The 18247-nt window shown below is 35.8% G+C and overlaps 1 protein-coding gene across 3 annotated transcripts in view; it reads right to left on the bottom strand.

Moving 5' to 3' along the window:
• Positions 1 to 345: 345 nt before the first annotated feature.
• The window catches only part of KITLG (KIT ligand), an 85421-nt gene continuing 67519 nt past the window's right edge, over positions 346 to 18247 (bottom strand). For all 3 annotated transcript variants that reach the window (XM_012469367.3, XM_012469369.3, XM_012469368.3), the window contains 4 exons: positions 14008 to 14117; positions 13274 to 13341; positions 12054 to 12130; positions 346 to 4612 (listed from right to left, as the gene is read on the bottom strand). In XM_012469367.3, coding sequence (XP_012324790.1) covers positions 12091 to 12130; positions 13274 to 13341; positions 14008 to 14117 — 218 coding nt within the window. In that variant the 3' untranslated portion in view covers positions 346 to 4612; positions 12054 to 12090. The remainder of the gene's footprint in view (positions 4613 to 12053; positions 12131 to 13273; positions 13342 to 14007; positions 14118 to 18247) is intronic.

The raw sequence follows: 18247 nt of genomic DNA, 5'->3' as shown, positions 1-18247 counted from the left end.
ATATCCTGTTAATTCATCTTTATTTTCCTTGATGACTTTAGTGATCAATAAATACTTATTGAATTTAAATGATTTCTTATCCCCTTGTGTCCATATTTCAACAAAATCAAAGTTTCCATAGAAAATTTTGACTGTAGCTTAATAAATTCTCAACTATGTTGTACATGTTTGATAACCTTAAGACAGAAAACCACAGGGCAAATTTACTAGAGTGCATAAAATTCTTTATTTAGAACAATAAAGTATATGTATATATAATGTAATTTCAAATTCAAACCTGTATAAAAAAGGGTTGGGACATACACCTATTTTAAAAAGTACACATACAGTATATACACATACACATCACATTTTACAACCTTTTTTATTTAATTAAATTTCAGTCATAATAAAACTATTTAGAATAGTGTTGACATACATTTACATTATTATATGCAAACTCCAATCTATGGCTGAACTAAGGATATATCTGTTCATCCATCTAAATTAATACTTTTCAAGTCCATTGTTTTAAAAAATTGGTGGCAAATGGACACTATAATCACATATTAATCCTTAGCACATAGGACAATAGAATATTTTGATTGGAAAATTATATTTAGTGAGTATTGTAGCTCAGAAATCAAGTATTGGAAAACAATGTGGTTTTTAGTTTAAACAATTATTATCTTAATTTTATTGTTAAAAACCTTATAAGGATGTAGTTAGAGATGGCAGTTATAAATAAATTTACAATGCTTAGCAAACATTTCAGGATCACAAATATCCATTTTAGCATGGATTATTTCTTAAAAAAACAACAACCACCTTGTTGTGAAATGAAAGTACCATTAGTTTATTTTTACAAACAAAAACATTTCAAGACTAGTTAATGGAAAGCAGCAACACTATGAACTGTGTGATCAAATTCCACAAATGAACTAATTAGAGTTTCAATCTGAATGGTTTTATTTTAAAGCCAATTTCAAAATAATATTGTTTCAAAGATAAGCTGGCTTACTTTAGAATTCTTATGCCACTTTCAAATTTTAAAGTGTAATTAATGAATTACCCCTTTATAAATTGGTTCCAAAATACCTTTCAGCATTAAAAAACTTCATGAGCATTTTACATTTTCTGCTGTTAGTTTTCAATAAAATGAGAAGATTTAAATGCTCACTTTGGTGCACTTCCAAATGCTACACACATCTTATAGTTTCTCATCCTGACTAATATGACTAAAATGTACTACTGGTTTTCATTCTTGGGAGGTGATCCAAAATGTTTATTTAAGCAAAGGAGAAAACCATCTCTTGTGTAAATGGTGATCCAATTCACCCTACTTGAGACTGAATTTCACCTTACTAATGGACACTATTTACATTAGAAACAAGAACAGCAATGACTTTTTATGGTCAAGATACTTATTCACAGAGTCCAGAGTTGGGATATTTTGTATGGGTTAGTTTCAATTCTATTTTATCTTGTCAGTCATATTGCAAGAGGACTCACCCCTAATGCGTGATCTCTGAGTTTATCATACAGATAAATAAAAAATTGAGATTCAAAGAGGAGAGGCGAGTTACCACATCAGTTAATGACAGAGTGGAGGCTCTGGAGGATCTTTTGCAACATCCATCCCACCACGCCAAAATGCCTTTTTGAAGAATATAGTTTTAAAATATACAGAATGCCTAAAAGCCCCAAACTGGAATTACATTTTGAAGTGAAAACTTGACTGCAGTAAAACATTTTTAAATATCCAGGATTTCTGAATGAATTTTTCTCTTTATTTATAAGTTCAGTTGAATTAGAGTAGCAAAATGTGCCCCAAAGTTTCTCCAAACTACTTAAAAGCTCAATGAAATGTATTTAATTCTTACTAAAAGCAAATACTTCATTAGGTTTGCATAATTTTTCATAATTTTCATTTTTTCACATACTTTTTAAGAGAATAGGCTACTTGTTCTATTATTGTATTGAAAAAAATCAATTTGTCTCTGACTCATTAAAATGTGGCAGTGTGGTAAGCACATTAAATTACAATACAATATCCAGGAACACTTCATTATCACTGGGCAGGCACCATTTATCATAAAGCCATTTTTTAAATAGACTTGGTTTCTATTAAAGAGGTGCAAAGCTTTCAGTATTGTTAAGAATCTACAGACTTCTGAGATCATTTTAAAAGGTAATTTTGAAACATTATAAGATGGAACTATCAGACGCGGCACCAACTGAAAAGGCGATTTCATGGTTTACTATTTCAGTGGTGAGTTTTCCATGATTTATGAAGAAGGATATTCAGAACACATCTGGGTTAGAATAAGCAAAGATAAATATATATTTTATCTCAAAGCAGAAATGACACAGTTAATGTCCAAGCAGCTAGCATCCAAAATAATGTTCATCATTTTTCTATTGTTCATGCATTTTATTAAACTTTAGTGTTATAAAAATTGGCAATCCATGTAACTTTCAATGGACCAATACATTTTATAGGCAGAACACATCTCCCCTCTCCTACCATGTCAGATTTAATAATTTGCTGAATTTGTTTATTTAACTCTATTGATCAAGACCATGTCCTTGAGTGTTAAAACCCAACTACTAGGTTTGAGGACAAAGGTACATTTATTATACTCTCAAGCACATTAAGCAGCATTTTCATATGCTCAAGCAAACTGAAACCATTGGTTAAATAAATCAAACTACTAGATTGAGAAGTATCTACTATTCTCAATCTACACACAACCTATACACATAACTCATATTAATCTATATCTATTTTCCTGAAAACAATTCAATGCCACACACTGAGACAGGATCTATCAGCAATTAAATTGATGTCTGGTTTTATTACTAATCAGGTGTACCATGGGATATCTGAGGGCCTGAACACCATAATAAAGTTTCTCAAAGCACCTGGGTTATATCTTAGAGAAATTATTTGTATTTAAGGAACCACAGCATGTTAGAGAAGAAAGGGACTGTAGGAATAATCTAGGCTCTTTGGTACAGAAAAGAGCAAAGGCCACTTACTGGAGTTGTATCTGGATTAGCTTTGAACATAAGCTAAAATCCAAATATATTAGAAGTTCTTGGATTTTTGAAATGAAAGGAAAGCTAGCAATTAGTTTTTCATGCCCTTTTGTATCACTACATTGAAAACTGTCATCTTATGGTTGTAGAACACAGCAATAATGTTATCACAAAGGTTAAGTTAGAATGGAAAGCTTTGGATTCCTTTATGTGTACATTCAAGACATGTTAAAAGGACCTGCATCAAAGTAAACCATAAGAAATCATTCTTTGACTTTAGTCAGATATTTTCTTGACTATAAAAAAATTGGCAAGGGATATTCACATAATGTCTTACAAGTTCTAGTTTAAAAGCACAATGTCCATCTTGGGAATTCCTGTCAAATTCACTCTTAATATGACAAACACTGTCACACATTTTAAATAGCAAACTGACATGCATAACTACATAAAGCTTTCTTTTAATTTTTAATTCATAAACCTTAATGAATATAGAGTGCCTGATTTTAAATAAATGGATCCTTTAAACAGATAATGGTGATTATGCTATAAATAACTAAAGTTTCCTGATTCCTTGCATTCCAAGTAACCTAGTTTTCAACACCCATATTAACATGTGGGTGTGGTTTTCTAAGCTTAGATACTAAATATAATTTATTTTTATTCTCTCCCAGGGTGGAAATTGAAAATGGGACCATCTTACATTCAGCATTTTCTCCTAAGTCCCTTTACATAGCTCTGTAATAGTTGTAGAATATAAACATGTCATAACATATTTTGCAAACACAGTTTATACACTCTATAGTGGTCAAGGGAAAAGGCAGACCTTTCCAGGGGTGCCAGTGTCCTCCTCATCAGACTGTTCCGCTGTTCGGTGTTCTTAACTTCTTCCTGTGATGACTCTTTTGGAGAGTCTCCCCTCTTCCAACGCATAATTCAGTACTGGCTCCCTGCATGGATGGAACCAGGCAACCATTTACATGTGTTTGGCGGGATATGGGTGAACATGTTTTACATCAGGAAGAGATCAAAATCAGACCCATATAACTAATCAGCAACTATAAACTGACATGTTGCCAACTCCAGTCACAGTTCCCACGGCTTTCTACACTGTACGGTGGCTGATGCTACTGAGTTTTACACATTTTTTTTCCAGATCCCTTTGAGAAAAATTGTTACCGCTACTATCCAGGCTGAAATCTACTTGCAGAGACCAGGATAACTACAGGCTGCAGTTTGTAGCTGAAGAATAAAGCTAGGTGTTTTTTCAGCATTTAGACATTTCTGGAGCCATGCAAATGGTGCATGCAGTCTGAGACACGTGCTTTTCTTCCAACATCAGCTGCAAGTTCTAAATGAGACCCAAGTCCCGCAGGTCCTTAAAATAGAGTCCTGCTCCATGCAAGTTCTTCTTTATAGATGATTAATTCAGTGCCAGTTTCACAGTAAAACATTCTGTTCCAATTTCTGAATCATCCATATAAAGTCATGGGTAGCAAGAACAGATAAAGATGTGGTCTGTCACTCCAGACAGAATATGAATTTGTTTAAAGCTGCTTCATTTATGAAGCAAACATGAACTGTTACCAGCCTAGAAAGGAAAAGAAGAGAGATTATGGTATATCTGCCTTTTTTCAAAATCTCAGTAGCTGAAATTGTATATGACCACAGAAAGAGTAACAGATTTACAATGTATGCTTCACTTACATAACATAAAACAACTTGAGAAATTCTTACATGCAGTGATCAGTCATTTTCTATGATCTCCTTGGTAACACATTATCTAAAACAATCTTATGTACTGTTATCTATGTTCTCCCTTTAAAATGTAAGCTCCATGAGGGCAAGGAGTTTCTCTATCTCTTTTACTGCTGTACCTCCACTCTTATAACAATGCCTGGCACTTAATAGACACTCAATAAATATTTAACCTTTTGACTTTCATACCTTCTGACATTCTACCAATGATCTCAGTTTGTGATAAGATAATTATCAAAATAGTTAGCTTTGAGATTCTCTAGCAAGGCTATAAAAGGTAGTAGACAGGCGTGAAGGGAGAAGGATTGATGAACAAGGAAGTGTCTGGAGAGTGGAGACTAGAGAAGTGGAGATAGAGTAGCATGAAAGAGATCCATAGGACAGGTGGAGAAGCTGGTCAGTGGCCACCAACAAGTAGTAGACTCACATGGACACTGAGCTGCTCTAGAATCTTGACTGTCTAGTTAGGTTCTAGCAATCATTTCTCCCAGCTGAGGAAATAGCAGCAGAAATACTACCAGCCAAAAAAAGAAAGACTGAAATCCTGGCACTACATCCCAACAAAGCCTCTGGGGAAGGTTCACTTGGCCTCAGCACAGCCTGTTGTATTTATTGAAGCATGAAAGCCATATTTTGTTTTAGTTCTTTAGTACTTCTGTTAAACTACTGAGCTTTCAGATGTTTCAGCTTTCCAGTAAAGTATTTGTACTTCCTTTTCTACTTTTAAAAAATATAGTTGGGGAGGGATAACATAGGGAGAAATGCCAGATATAGGTGATGGGGAGGAAGGCAGCAAACCACATTGCCATGTATGTACCTATGCAACAATCCTGCATGTTCTTCACATGTACCCCAAAACCTAAAATGCAATAAAATATACATAGTAAAATATAGATAGATAGATAGATAGATAGATAGATAGATAGATAGTATCATCATCCCGTCTTCAATCACAGTCTCTAAACAAATGTGTTTGCATTTCTCTTCTTCTCTGCTCAATCTCTTTTATGACTTTTGTCCATTTATCAACCCAGCATCACAAATCACTGTTTTTAAAGTATTGAGATCATTACACAGATTAGCCATAAAATTCCACAGTGTGAGTAATAAAAATTGCAATATTTTTCCAGTCTCTCTAAATGTCATATATCAAAAAGTATCTTATACAACAATTTACCAGAGAACCCTAGAAGCTAGACAACCTGTATTTAGGAAATCAGAATTAAATCTATAACAAAAATTAAGAGATACTAAAATAAAACTTCAAAAATCCGAAATATATAGAAGATATTTTAAAAGCATGGTTAGAAAGCAAAAGGGAATCATGAAAAGCAAAAGAATATATTTTTTAGAGGTATGAATAACTTGAAACACAAAGCTTAATGTAGAGAATTAAATGTAGGATGGGCGTGGTGGTTCATGCCTGTAATCCCAGCACTTTAGGAGGCTGAGGTAGGTGAATCACCTGAGGTCAGGAGTTCAAGACCAGCTTGGCCAACATGGTGAAACCCTATCTCTACTAAAAATCCAAAAATTAGTTGGGCACGGTGGTGCACACCTGTAGTCCCAGTTATTTGGGAGGCTGAGGCACAAGATCGCTTCAACCCAGGAGGCGGAGGTTGCAGTGAGTTGAGATCATATCACTGCACTCCAGCCTGGGCTACAGACCAAGACTCTGTCTCAAAACGAGAGGGGGGGGGGGAGGGAGAGAGAGAGAGAGAGAGAGAGAGAGAGAGAGAGAGAGAGAGAGAGAGAGAGAGAGAGAAATTAGAGAGAGAGAGAAAAAATTAAAGGTAGAGAAGCAAGATTGAAAATCTATTTTTGATTCTGTCTTCTATCCCTGGGTCACTTAGCAAAGAAAATAAACTTGAAGACTGACACCTGTTTTCCCATAGAATAAAACTACAGTTTTTATAATGATACCCAGGATTCTTGCAAGAACCCACATGAAATAAGAAGAGTAAATATCATTGACCCTCATTACATATGAAAAACCAGGGTTTACAAGACAGGAAATGACAGAAACTCATCTAGTATTCTATGTCAAAGAGTCAAGGCTTGAACCTAAGCTAAATCCCTTCTAATTCTCTGCCTTACAATGTGTCTACAGAAACAAAACTCCTAAAGCTTTGGAAAGTCTTAGGAAATATCTGGTAAAGAATCACACATCTTGCTATTTATTTGGTAACCAACCATTCCCAAGCCTTGGGACCTAAATTTCCAAGCTTGACTTGAGCTTGTCCTTTATTTCAAATCTAAGATTTATTTTCTTCTCGCTTAGCTCAGATATACAGGAAATTTTGTTTGTGTTTCTTTCGTGAACCTCTCCATAATCAAACCTATGCTATTTACTATCAACCACACTGGGCCTTTTCTGTGACTAAGCAATTTTTCTTTCAAGGTCTCAAAATAAGATTCTTTGCAGATGACTCTCAAATGGCAAATCCATTCTTTCCAGTCCTGACTGTTATCTAAGGTTCCAGTCTAACATATTTGGCCACTGATCAGTTTGAATAATATTTACCAACAACTACTTCTCCTGATTTCCCATTTCCCGTTAATGCCACTGCACTCTGGTAAGTCCCGTTGTCTCCAAATCGTTCTTGAGTTCTCCCTGTGATGCCAAGCCTCATGCTCCATTAGTAACCAGGATTTGTTGATTCCTTTATTGCAATGCCTTCAAATGGTCTATGCTTTCTTATTTCCTGGCCCTGATGGTAACTCAGTTGTCATTTTCTCTCATATCTTATTTGAAGACTGGCCTTGTAAGTAGACTTCCTTTCTCTAGTTAACCACTCCTGTACATCTCTGGCCATACTGACACCCAGTTAGTTTTTCCACACCTCTGCTAAGATTGTCACCCACATCTTTCCTACACCATTTTCTCCCAGTAGCTCCTTACGTGACACAAGGCATGTAAGCCCCGTTTGTGGAATTCAAACCCGTTTTCAAACTGATGTTCACCCTTCTCAGCCTTTTAACTCTTTATATGTGACTTCCACTGGAGTCCAACTGTCCAAACTAACTCTTGAACATAGTTTCTACTTTGGGACCTTCCTTAGTTTATGCCATGTGCTCAGTACAGATGCCACCTCCATCATTTACAAAGTGAAGCCTTTCTCTTATTGTTAGTGATTTCTCTCTCCTTTCAAAAACAGGCAGTTGCATTTGGGTGTGCCCAATTCTAAGATGCCATCCATGCCAGTATCTAAAACAGTGTTGAATTCACCTCTTGTACAACCATATGCAGGGGCCTGGACTTTGATCAAAGTAACCTTGTAAACTTTTAGTTTACTTTTAAAAATGGGTTATTATGTATATGTCTGATTTCCTTTTGTAGGCTATTAACACTTTGAGGACACAACAGGGTTTTATTAAGCATTGCATCCATCGATGCACCTACTAGAGTTTGTTGGAATCACATTTGTGAGAAGAGTAAAGGGCAAAAGTTTCCCGTAATGTATTAACATAAATAAAGCTTTTAATGTAATGTATCTGTTTTATTTATTTCTCTTAATCTTTGCTATACACAATCAAATACGAAAAAGTTTTTTGTAGGATGCTACTGTGGATACTTGCCATAAGCTAAGTGACCAAGTAGATTTTTAACTTTTCACATAGCTGTTCTCATGCATGGTGTCAAATAAACACAACTTCAATTAAGTTTTCATTTTTATTTTTTTTTTAGACCAGGTCTTGCTCCATCACCCAGGTTGGAGTGCAGTGCTGTTATCATGGCTTACTGCAGCCTCAATCTCTTGGGCTCAGGCAATCCTCCCACCTCGGCCTCCTCAGTAGCTGGGACCACAGGTGCACACCACTATGTCCAGCCAATTTTTAAATTATTTGTAGAGATGGGGTCTCCCTATGTTGCTATGTTGCCCAGGCTGCTATGTTGCCCAGGCTGGTCTTGAACTCCTGGGCTCAAGTGATCCTCCCAGCTCAGCCCTACAAAGTACTGGGATTACAAGTGTGAGCCATTGCTCCTGGCCTGTTTTTTCCTATGTGCAACTTTTGTTGTTGTTGTTTCTAGTTCATTACATTCCTTCCACATTTGTTCTTTGTATTTAAGATATTAAACCTTCTTTCTTTTCATTTCCCAATTATAGGGTATTTCCTTCAGAGAACTAGCCCATATGTTCTCTATTCTAGTGTTCCAATATTTGTCGTGATTTAATTTGTTTTAGTTAATGAAACTTTCCTTTCAGGGAGAAATCCTTGCCATAAACCTAAGTCATTTCTTGTATTTTCCCCTACCTTGCTAACGAAGAAAATGATTGAAATCCATATCTATTTTTTAAATGTATAATTGCATCTCCACATTTTATTTCTATCTTGGTATTTTTTTTCTACAGTTATTCTTACTTTTTAGAAGATTTTCTCTCCTACCCCATCATAGTTTGTTCTCCCAGACCTTCCCTCTACTATACCCTTACCTAGGAAATAGACTTAAGACTTCCTTGGAGGGTTTTCCATCTCTGTTAGTATGAGGCCAAATGTAAGGCTTTACTTCATATAATGGGTAGTCAATAGATGATTACAAATGATATATACACATTTTTACTTTGAGGTTTTCAGATTATTGATGATGAGCTGGCTCTTTTCTCCCTCTTTCCTACTTTTCCCTCAACATTTGAATTCTTTATGTACTCACACACACATCCAAGTTCATTTCCATTTTTATCTCTATAAATTTTATTCTCATATTAATGTAATTCTCTGAGATATTCATTTATCTTAAATTAATAAATGATTAATTTATTTGACAAATAGTTATTCATCATTTATATATGCATAGTATAAGTGACATTGTTTAGTGGGGCTCCAAAATTACATTAAGAAAAAATAAAATCCTGCCCTCTAAGAGCTTATGGTTTTGAAAAGAGCACAAAATGTTCATTCAAGTGACTGTGATGTCCTACCAAGGGTCATATGAAATCTATTTAGAGGGCTACAAATAGAGATTATTTTCATTTGGGAAGTCAGCTTTTTGTAGATAGTAGTATGTGACCTGAGCCTTGGAGGAGCTTTGCAGAGATGATGAGTAAGGTACTTTACGAAGGAGAATGAGTAATGTTTTTCATTCATTCTGCCATCTATTTCTCATTGACTACTCATTAAGTGTGCTGAGCTTTTTTTCTGAACAATTCTGGTTTCATTAACCTGGCTAATGTGATTTATTTTATACATGAGTAAATAATTCATACCTTAAGAAAAATAATTTCCCATATGATCATATTCCCTCTCAATATGCATACCTTGCTGTCCGATTAATCCAAACCAGCAAATTAAACACACACATTCACACACAAGATAAAAACAAACCCTACTTCAGAAGAACAATCTTCTTTGCCATTTGCTTAAACTTTCATTTAGGGCTGAGTCACTCACTCAGTCTCTAATTCAACAAACATTTATAAAGAGCCAGCAATGCATAGGCAACAAGTTAGGTGTTGAGGGCACAGCAAGAAACAGAAAGACCCAGCTCTTGTCTTGGAATGCTAACTGACTGTTCGACACATGCACAAGTTGTTTGACTATGGTTGCTTTAAAATACTGTCTTTTTTCCTCCTAAACCGGTGGCCTGGGTTTCCTCATCCTAATCTACTCCCAAATGTCATGGGACAAATACCACAATTAAAACCACATGATTAAAGACCTGTGTGCCAAAACAGGATCCTAGCAATGCTATCCAAAACCAAACAACAGAGGACATTACTTGAGCATTTGAGCACTTAAGACTCAATTAACCATTTAATGTGTGGTTTGTGGATGCCTGGCTTAAGAGAACTAAAATGGCCGTCAAGAAGAAGAGGGGAAAAAAAAAAGTGAAGCTCATCTTGTGATTGAAAGGCAGATAAATGAGTATCTAGGAAAAAGCATGGTTTCAGCTTGGGAAATATTGCTCCAGAAAATAAAACAGTCAAGCAAAGGGTCTATCCATTTTCATTATTGGACAGGAAGAATGAACCTAGAAAGAAGTGGGAATGGGTAGCAGAAAAAAGAGGGTGCTATTCATGCTTTGGAAATGTTTATCAAGAGTATGATTGAAGGTAAAAGTGACAGTGTATAGAATAACAGTATTAAAGTGTTAGAGAAATGTGTGACATAATTATGTTATCTTGAGTTATTAAAAGAATGTTGTTATATAACAATAAAAATAAGCTCATTCAGGAGGCAAGACACTTTATGACTCAGTTCCATTGAAGAAGATTCAGTCTAGAGATAAATCGCTGAACCTGGGATAGGAGTTAAAGCTGGAAGGGCAGTGACCTGCAGGGTAAAAGAAGAACTCACCACAGATTATCTAGGTAATAAAGAGGAGAGTAAATAATCCTTTGACAAGGAGGGAGTGCACAAAAGAATTGAGAAATTAAAAGAGGAAAGAATACTCTCAGTGGCATAAGAATATTCACATGCCACTGTGGTGAATGCACTCAGGATTCCATGACAGTAACAAAAATAACAGCCAGTTAGTAGAAGCAAAAGTGAGGGAGAGCGTGAATCAATACTGATCAAATTAATGCAGCTCTGGGTGTTCCCACAACAGTATCTATAGCAAGGGAGCAGACCATGTAGGCAGGACAGGAGATACTGATCACCAGTAGCTTCTGGCCATGTCTTACTCTCCTTTCTCCCACAATCCCTCCACAGAACCACACAATCACAGCCAGTATCTGCCATGTGTTTATGCTCAGGAATCCTGGACTCTGAACTATCATAAAGCATAATTATTACTAGTCATGTGGAAGGTGGCAATTGATCTTGAAAATCTTCCTCTCCTGACTGTAAGATATTTCGATGTTTTCTCTTTTTCTTTAAAATGGCAGGGAAACATTCTGGTTTTCTCTTGTTTCAGCATCTAACACATGGGATACTGTCATGTTATGCTGGCCACACCTAAATAAAATTGATTCTATACATTTTTATTCTATCACTACTATTTTATTTTAGCCCTAATTTGCTATATTCTCCTTGTCTAATTAATTTTTCTGGCCTCAAAAACAGTCCAAGTAAACTTACAACTGTTAATTTTTTGTGTATATCTCATACAAGATGAACTCACTAGAAAGGACAAACACTGCTTACCTTTCAAAACTTGAGAATACACAGTGAATTAGATATGTACATTTCAATTACGTAACAACTTCAGCCAACATACTCTCATCTGATTGATATAGAAGACTTACTAATGAAGTTTGTTTCTAAATTCTGGCATCTCAGTTACTGTATAGTTCTTGCTAAACATTTCAGCTTGAATTTTAAAAACTTACCAATGTACGAAAGTAACAGTGTTGATACAAGCCACAATTACACTTCTTGAAATTCTCTCTCTTTCTCTTGCAACATACTGAAAAACAATAAGAAAAAAATGCTTATTTTCTCTTGATCAGAGATTCTGAGGTACACAATGATCTAGGCATTGTAAAAGGCAACTTTTCTGTAAATACAGTAGCAAAAGATTGCAAAATTGAATAGGAAGTTTACCTTCTTATTACTACAGGGAAGAGAGAAGACCTCATTTGTCTCAAGGTAGTCTTTCCAAGTAGTTAAAAATTTCTCGATATATGTATGTATATATATCTCTTGATATATATATGTATATACACATATATATACATATATATGTATGTATATGTATGTATATATGTATGTATATACACATACCAAACATGCTTATATGCATTTCATATGTGTCTGGGTATACATACAGGCATGACATGAGAGAAAGCAACACACCAAATGAAAATCATAATCAAAGTTAAGGGAAAATATGAATGCTGGGCAGTATGGGGTAAGGTGAAAGAGTAACGAGAGCCAGCTACAGTGAATGGAAAGTCATCTTACAACAAAGTTTGTATTTGGCTTTAGAGAAAACAACGAGTATGTTGAGAAAACTTATGGGCTCTGAAAGCCAGAGTAAAATAAGAGATATATTAGATATGCAAGAGAAAATCACTGCATGTATTTTGAATAAGAAGTGACACTATGAACCAGGGTTTACAGAAGAGTATGACTAAAGGCTGAGTTTAGAAGTGCTAAAGAAAAGATCGGTGGCAGCAACTCATGAGATCATAAAGATGTCAGTGATGATAATGCTTACTATCAAAAGAACTAAGCTTAGGAAGAGGCTCCGAGAGCTGAATCAGTATGTTTTGATAAAAGTGTGGAAAAGAAAGAACATGAGCAAATGTGCCTCCAGAGCTCCATAACTAGGAGTCTGAGAAGATTCTGCCGCCTTACTAAAATAAGAAAGGAGAGCTAACTCCTTTCATATGCTAAGAAGGGTCATGAAGAAAATTATGTGACGGTATTCTACAGGTAAATGGAGATGCAGGATTGCAGAGAGAGTGAGAAGTCAGAGTTGGAACTCACTGGTTAGGAGCTACTGTCATGAGTGAAGGACTTCTTAAAGACATTATGAGCATGTACACAGTGTGTGAAATGGCAAGGCCATGCTTGCTTAAGGCACACATTTAGCAAAACAAAATACCTTATCTCATTATCCTCTTCATTAATTTGTATATTTTCAACTGTCCTTGTAAGACTTGGTTGTCTCTTCTGGAAAAAGAAGAAAGTCACATGTTGTAAAATGATCAATGAATGGTCTAACATTTAAGAGGTAAGTGGTCTCCACTTTTATCTTTTATGTCAATAACTCCAATAACAGTTTTTTTTTAGCATGTAGCATGCAAAATATTTTTGTAATAAAGGATTGTGAAAGCTGCATGGTATTATCAACTCAACATTTTTAGGATGTTGGGGGCTAAAGAGTAATAAGGAAACTGACATTTAAACAGTAATCACATTCAAAAGAAATTTTAAGAAGCTGAGTCACAATGATTTTTGTGCATTTTAAGATTTTAGACAGGCTTCAAAAAGAAGAGAACAAAGGAGTAGAAATCTAAAATAGCAGATAATACAAATGACATTTCTATTTGTCTTTTACGTGCATCATATGATTTTTGGTAGATCTTCCTTTTCATATTTAGTTGAGGCTATTAACATCAGTTCCTAATTCTTAAGTGTGAATTATCAGCTAGAGGGATTGTCTCCAGACATAATGAGAAATAGGGAAACTTTCTAAGATTTAAATTTTGTTTAGATTATAAGCAAAGAATAGAATTTACTGTTTTCTTAAAGAATCATTTCTTGAGAAAAAAATTGTTAATAATTTTTGTAAACATAGTATATTTAAAAAACAAAAAAAGGAATAGCAACACTTACCTTCCAGTATAAGGCTCCAAAAGCAAAGCCAATTATAAGAGAAAAGAGTGCTGGCAATGCCATGGCTGCCCAGTGTAGGCCGGAGTCTCCAGGGGGATTTTTGGCCTTCCCTATAATTTAAAGAACATGGTGATGAATACAGCATATCCATCCTAGAAGTTTTGCTGTTATGCTGTGGTTGTTTTTAACTGTATCCATAACATATTCTGGACCTATATTGGTTTAAAGTATTCAAAAGATTGATTTTTCTGCTGAATATTGCTTTTGCAAGGCAATATAAGTTCATGTAGTCTCCAAGAGATGAATGCATTACAAAAAGAAAGAAATCACAGAGGCAGAAAGAGCTGTGGCTTGGGTAATGCTGACACATATGGCACTAAGGCTTGATATATTTCTGGAGGGAAAATGATTTATACTATCAAGCTAATCTTTCTCCCATGCCTTTATCTTCTAAAGTCTTTTTGCTTTCTCACTCTTGACAGCTTGCTCAGAAATTTTAAATATGACATTTTACAACCTGGATCAAGATCTGTATGCATTCAGCTCTGTTTGGACTGTTGAAAATATTAAATAATTGTATGTGCACTGTGGTTATGGTATTTTTAGATATCTCATGCTTAGAATCATGGCTGTTTCCTCATTCATATCTTCAATATACATTTAATGAGTGCCAGTGTGCAACGGACTAAGCGTTTGAACTTTTAACGTTGGAAAGCTTAAGACTAACACTAAGGGAAATGGTTGAGGGCACCAGTGTTGCCCCATACTGTCTAAATAAGAAACTTAATGAGAGAGAACACATATGGAATTGGCTTGAGACACCTTTCTTGATCCTGCCTGGCTCTTCCATGAGAAGCAAAATGATTCATGAACTTAATCTGGGTGTGGTGGCTCACACATGTAATCCCAGCACTTTGGGAGGCCTAGGCAGGCGGATCATCTGAATCCAGAGTTCAAGAGCAGCCCAGCCAACATGGTGAAACCCCGACTCCACTAAAAATACAAAAATTAGCTGTGTATAGTGGCCCACACCTGTAATCCCAGCTACTCCAGAGGCCGAGGCTGGAGAATTGCATAAACCCAGGAGGTGGAGATCATAGTGAGCTGAGATCATGTCACTGCACTCCAGCCTGGGGAACAGAGCAAGACCCCATCTTAAAAAAAAAAAAATGCAGAATGATTCATGAATTAAATAAACAAAACACATCTCCCACAAGGGTCTCTTCCTCCCAACATGAAACTTATTTTGACAGATTTTTCTATGTATCTATACCTATTTAACATACAAAGTACCTAGAGTACATAATATAAAATAACTGATCTACTATGTATACATCAACATCTTACAGGGAGAAATTAATTCATAAATTTAGCCTGATAAGTCAGAAACAGATTTTATCTACTATGGTAAGGACAGGAACTGTCCATTCCTCTATCATATGTGAACTGAGAGCAGAAAATTCCCTCATCCTCTGATTGCTGTGTTTCCAAGGAGACTCTAATGATGGGATATATGCATGTGTGCTCACTGTGTGTGTGTGTGTGTGTTTGTGTGTGTGTGTGTGTATGTATGTGTGTTTTGTGGGAGGAGACAGTGAGAGATGGACAGTAAGGGGCTGGTGGTCCCCAGGTAGGGAGTTGTCAGAAGTAGGGTTGTCCATTCACATAACCATGAATTTCCTCCTTAGGATTCCTCCTCCTGGCCCGCCCCTCATCCTGTAGCCCCACGGGAAGTATGTTTCAGCATCTCGAGTTGGAGGTCAACGTGAATTTTCTCACTGAAATAAATCTGAGTTATAAAATGGGATTTGGTATAATTGAAGTACTATCATTACAATAACAGAGCTATTTTTAAGGATTACATAAGATTATGTGGACTAGCTTGGGATCTATAAAAGTGTTCTCTATATGAAATAGATTCAGGATTACAAACAATTCCTACCATTTGAGGAATGTTAATAAAACTATAAATAAATCATTTGGCTGTTTGTGGTTCTCTTTGAACCACCTTGACTGCTGTAGGCCCCATTATCTATTGGGATTGCTGGTATGTAATTACAATAGATTTACTAGGTGACCTCCTTGAGAGGCCCTAACCAATGTACACAGAAAAAAGAAATAAATTAAGATTTTTGTCCCTAAAACCCAATGGAAAATTCTAATTAGCTAGGAAGATGCCATGGAGAATTCCATTATCTATATTGGATCAGCCAGATGCCCTGGGATCAATGTAGCCAAACACCATGTTCTTCCTGTTCTATTCAAAGACCAAACCTAAGTCTTGAAATCCACCACTCAGACCAGAGGAAAGACCAGACTCACAAGCAAAAAGCAGCTTACTAAAGAGTGAGATATTCTGAAATTTACTACCTAAAACCTTTCTCAGGCAGAAGGATAACATCTAAGGAAGGGGCTTCAAACAAAGCTGTGTGGGAGACTTCACTAAGAAAAGCTCAGACTTGTTCTCTGACAGTGCTGTGATTTTTTAACCATGTTGACAGTTCCATTCCTAAGACTATGAGCCAATACAAAATCCAGGAATCTGACTAAGACACAGCAGCAATCATCCTACAGGAGAGAGGAAGGGAGAGAAACAGCAAAGACTGGGGAGGTGGAGGAGGGGCTTAAGGGAAGGGCCCATAGGTTACTGAGCTTCACCTCCTATAGTGGTCAATGTTACCTCACTTTTTAAATTTCACTTGTTCATGCATAGGGCTTAAGAACCAGGCCTTTGGTCCATCAGGGATACTACTGCCCTTCTTGCAGGCAGACAAAAAGAACTTTATCAGAAGAGATTTGCTTATATCTCCAGGGGACGACTTTCAATACTTTCTACTGCAGCTATCCAGTAGGAATCAATGACCTTTGAACTATATGCCTCAAGGCCCAAATGGAGGGTATTTGGGAATAAAGCTTAAACTGACAACAAAGTTTTGATTTTATGCGAAGATTGCCTGCAGAGAACTTGTATGGAGAGGAAGCTCATCTGGACAGGATTTGAGCAATCCCAAATTCCTGAGTTATTATTATATTAATTATATCTTCTTATTACCAAAACTATCCACTGTCCAGAAATCTTGGAAACTGGCTTGTTTCATTTGACTAATAATAACCAACATCTGCAGAAATATAGAACACAAAGAACTGTGCTGTAATTTTGCAGAACTTCTTTTTAGAGTGAGCATGTTTTGGAGCACAATGCCTGTGACTTGGTTATCTTGGTGCTTATGAAACAAACAAATGGGTATTCCTCCTTGATTCAGATCCGGGACTCACTAAAGGTTCGACATAATTACTGATCCACAGTCTTATTGCATCTCATTATTCTAGTACTTAATGATGAACTCTTACAAGATATCAGGTATGTCTCCAAGCACATGTGTACTAACTCACTTAAAACTCAACAGAAACTCTGTGAAGGAGATATTATTATCTTCCATTTGACAAAAGAGTCAACAGAGTTTAACTTGCCTGGGCTATGAGTCCAGGAAGGTTGAGTCAAGACTATTTCTAGAAGATGTGTAAGGTAATGTCAAAGTTAGGATTTCTTTCTTTATAATTTAGATACCATCTCCAAGGATCTTAAACTTAAACATCTTTTAAACATTCTCTTTGTTTATCATAAAGGATATTACTGTTATGCTATAAACGTAATTCCCTTTGGATAACTAGTAGGTTTTTATGTTATCCCATTATCCCATGACTCTTCCTTATACACTTACATCTCTATAGTAAGTTTTCATATGCCCTGATCCTCTGACTGACATGGGCAGCTTTTGAGTTATCCCTGAAAACTAGCATGATTTCTTCAAATTTCCCTGACCCTTCTCCGAAAAAACAGTCTTACCCGCTTTGTGCTACAACTAAAAACATTTGCATAATTCTATTATGATACATATTATATACTGTACTATGAGTATTTTATTTACATCTTTCTCTTAGAATGTGAGCACCACAAAATCTTGCCTTGTGCATAGGTATCTAAGTGGCATATTCATGAGTGACATCACCTAGCTAAAAGTTGCTGACAAAGCAAGACTCAAAATTTTTTAAAAAGGAAGAAAAAAGAAACAATGAACAAAATAAAGGACTTTCCACTCATCTTGCAATTTAAAAAGTAATCTAAGATTCAGAGGCATGGAATTGAATAGGCATTTTATATTTAGTTTGTATTTTAAAGTCAGTAAAAAAGACTTGTTTACAAACACAATAGTAGCAGACTAGCCTTTCCAACCTAAGT

The sequence above is a fragment of the Aotus nancymaae genome, unplaced genomic scaffold, assembly GCF_030222135.1.
Source record: "Aotus nancymaae isolate 86718 unplaced genomic scaffold, 86718_ANA_hifiasm-v0.15.2.pri h1tg000016l, whole genome shotgun sequence".
In the NCBI taxonomy this organism is placed as follows: Eukaryota; Metazoa; Chordata; class Mammalia; order Primates; family Aotidae; genus Aotus; species Aotus nancymaae.
The sequence above is the reverse complement of the archived record's forward strand: the minus strand, read 5'-3'. Positions and strand labels throughout refer to the sequence as shown.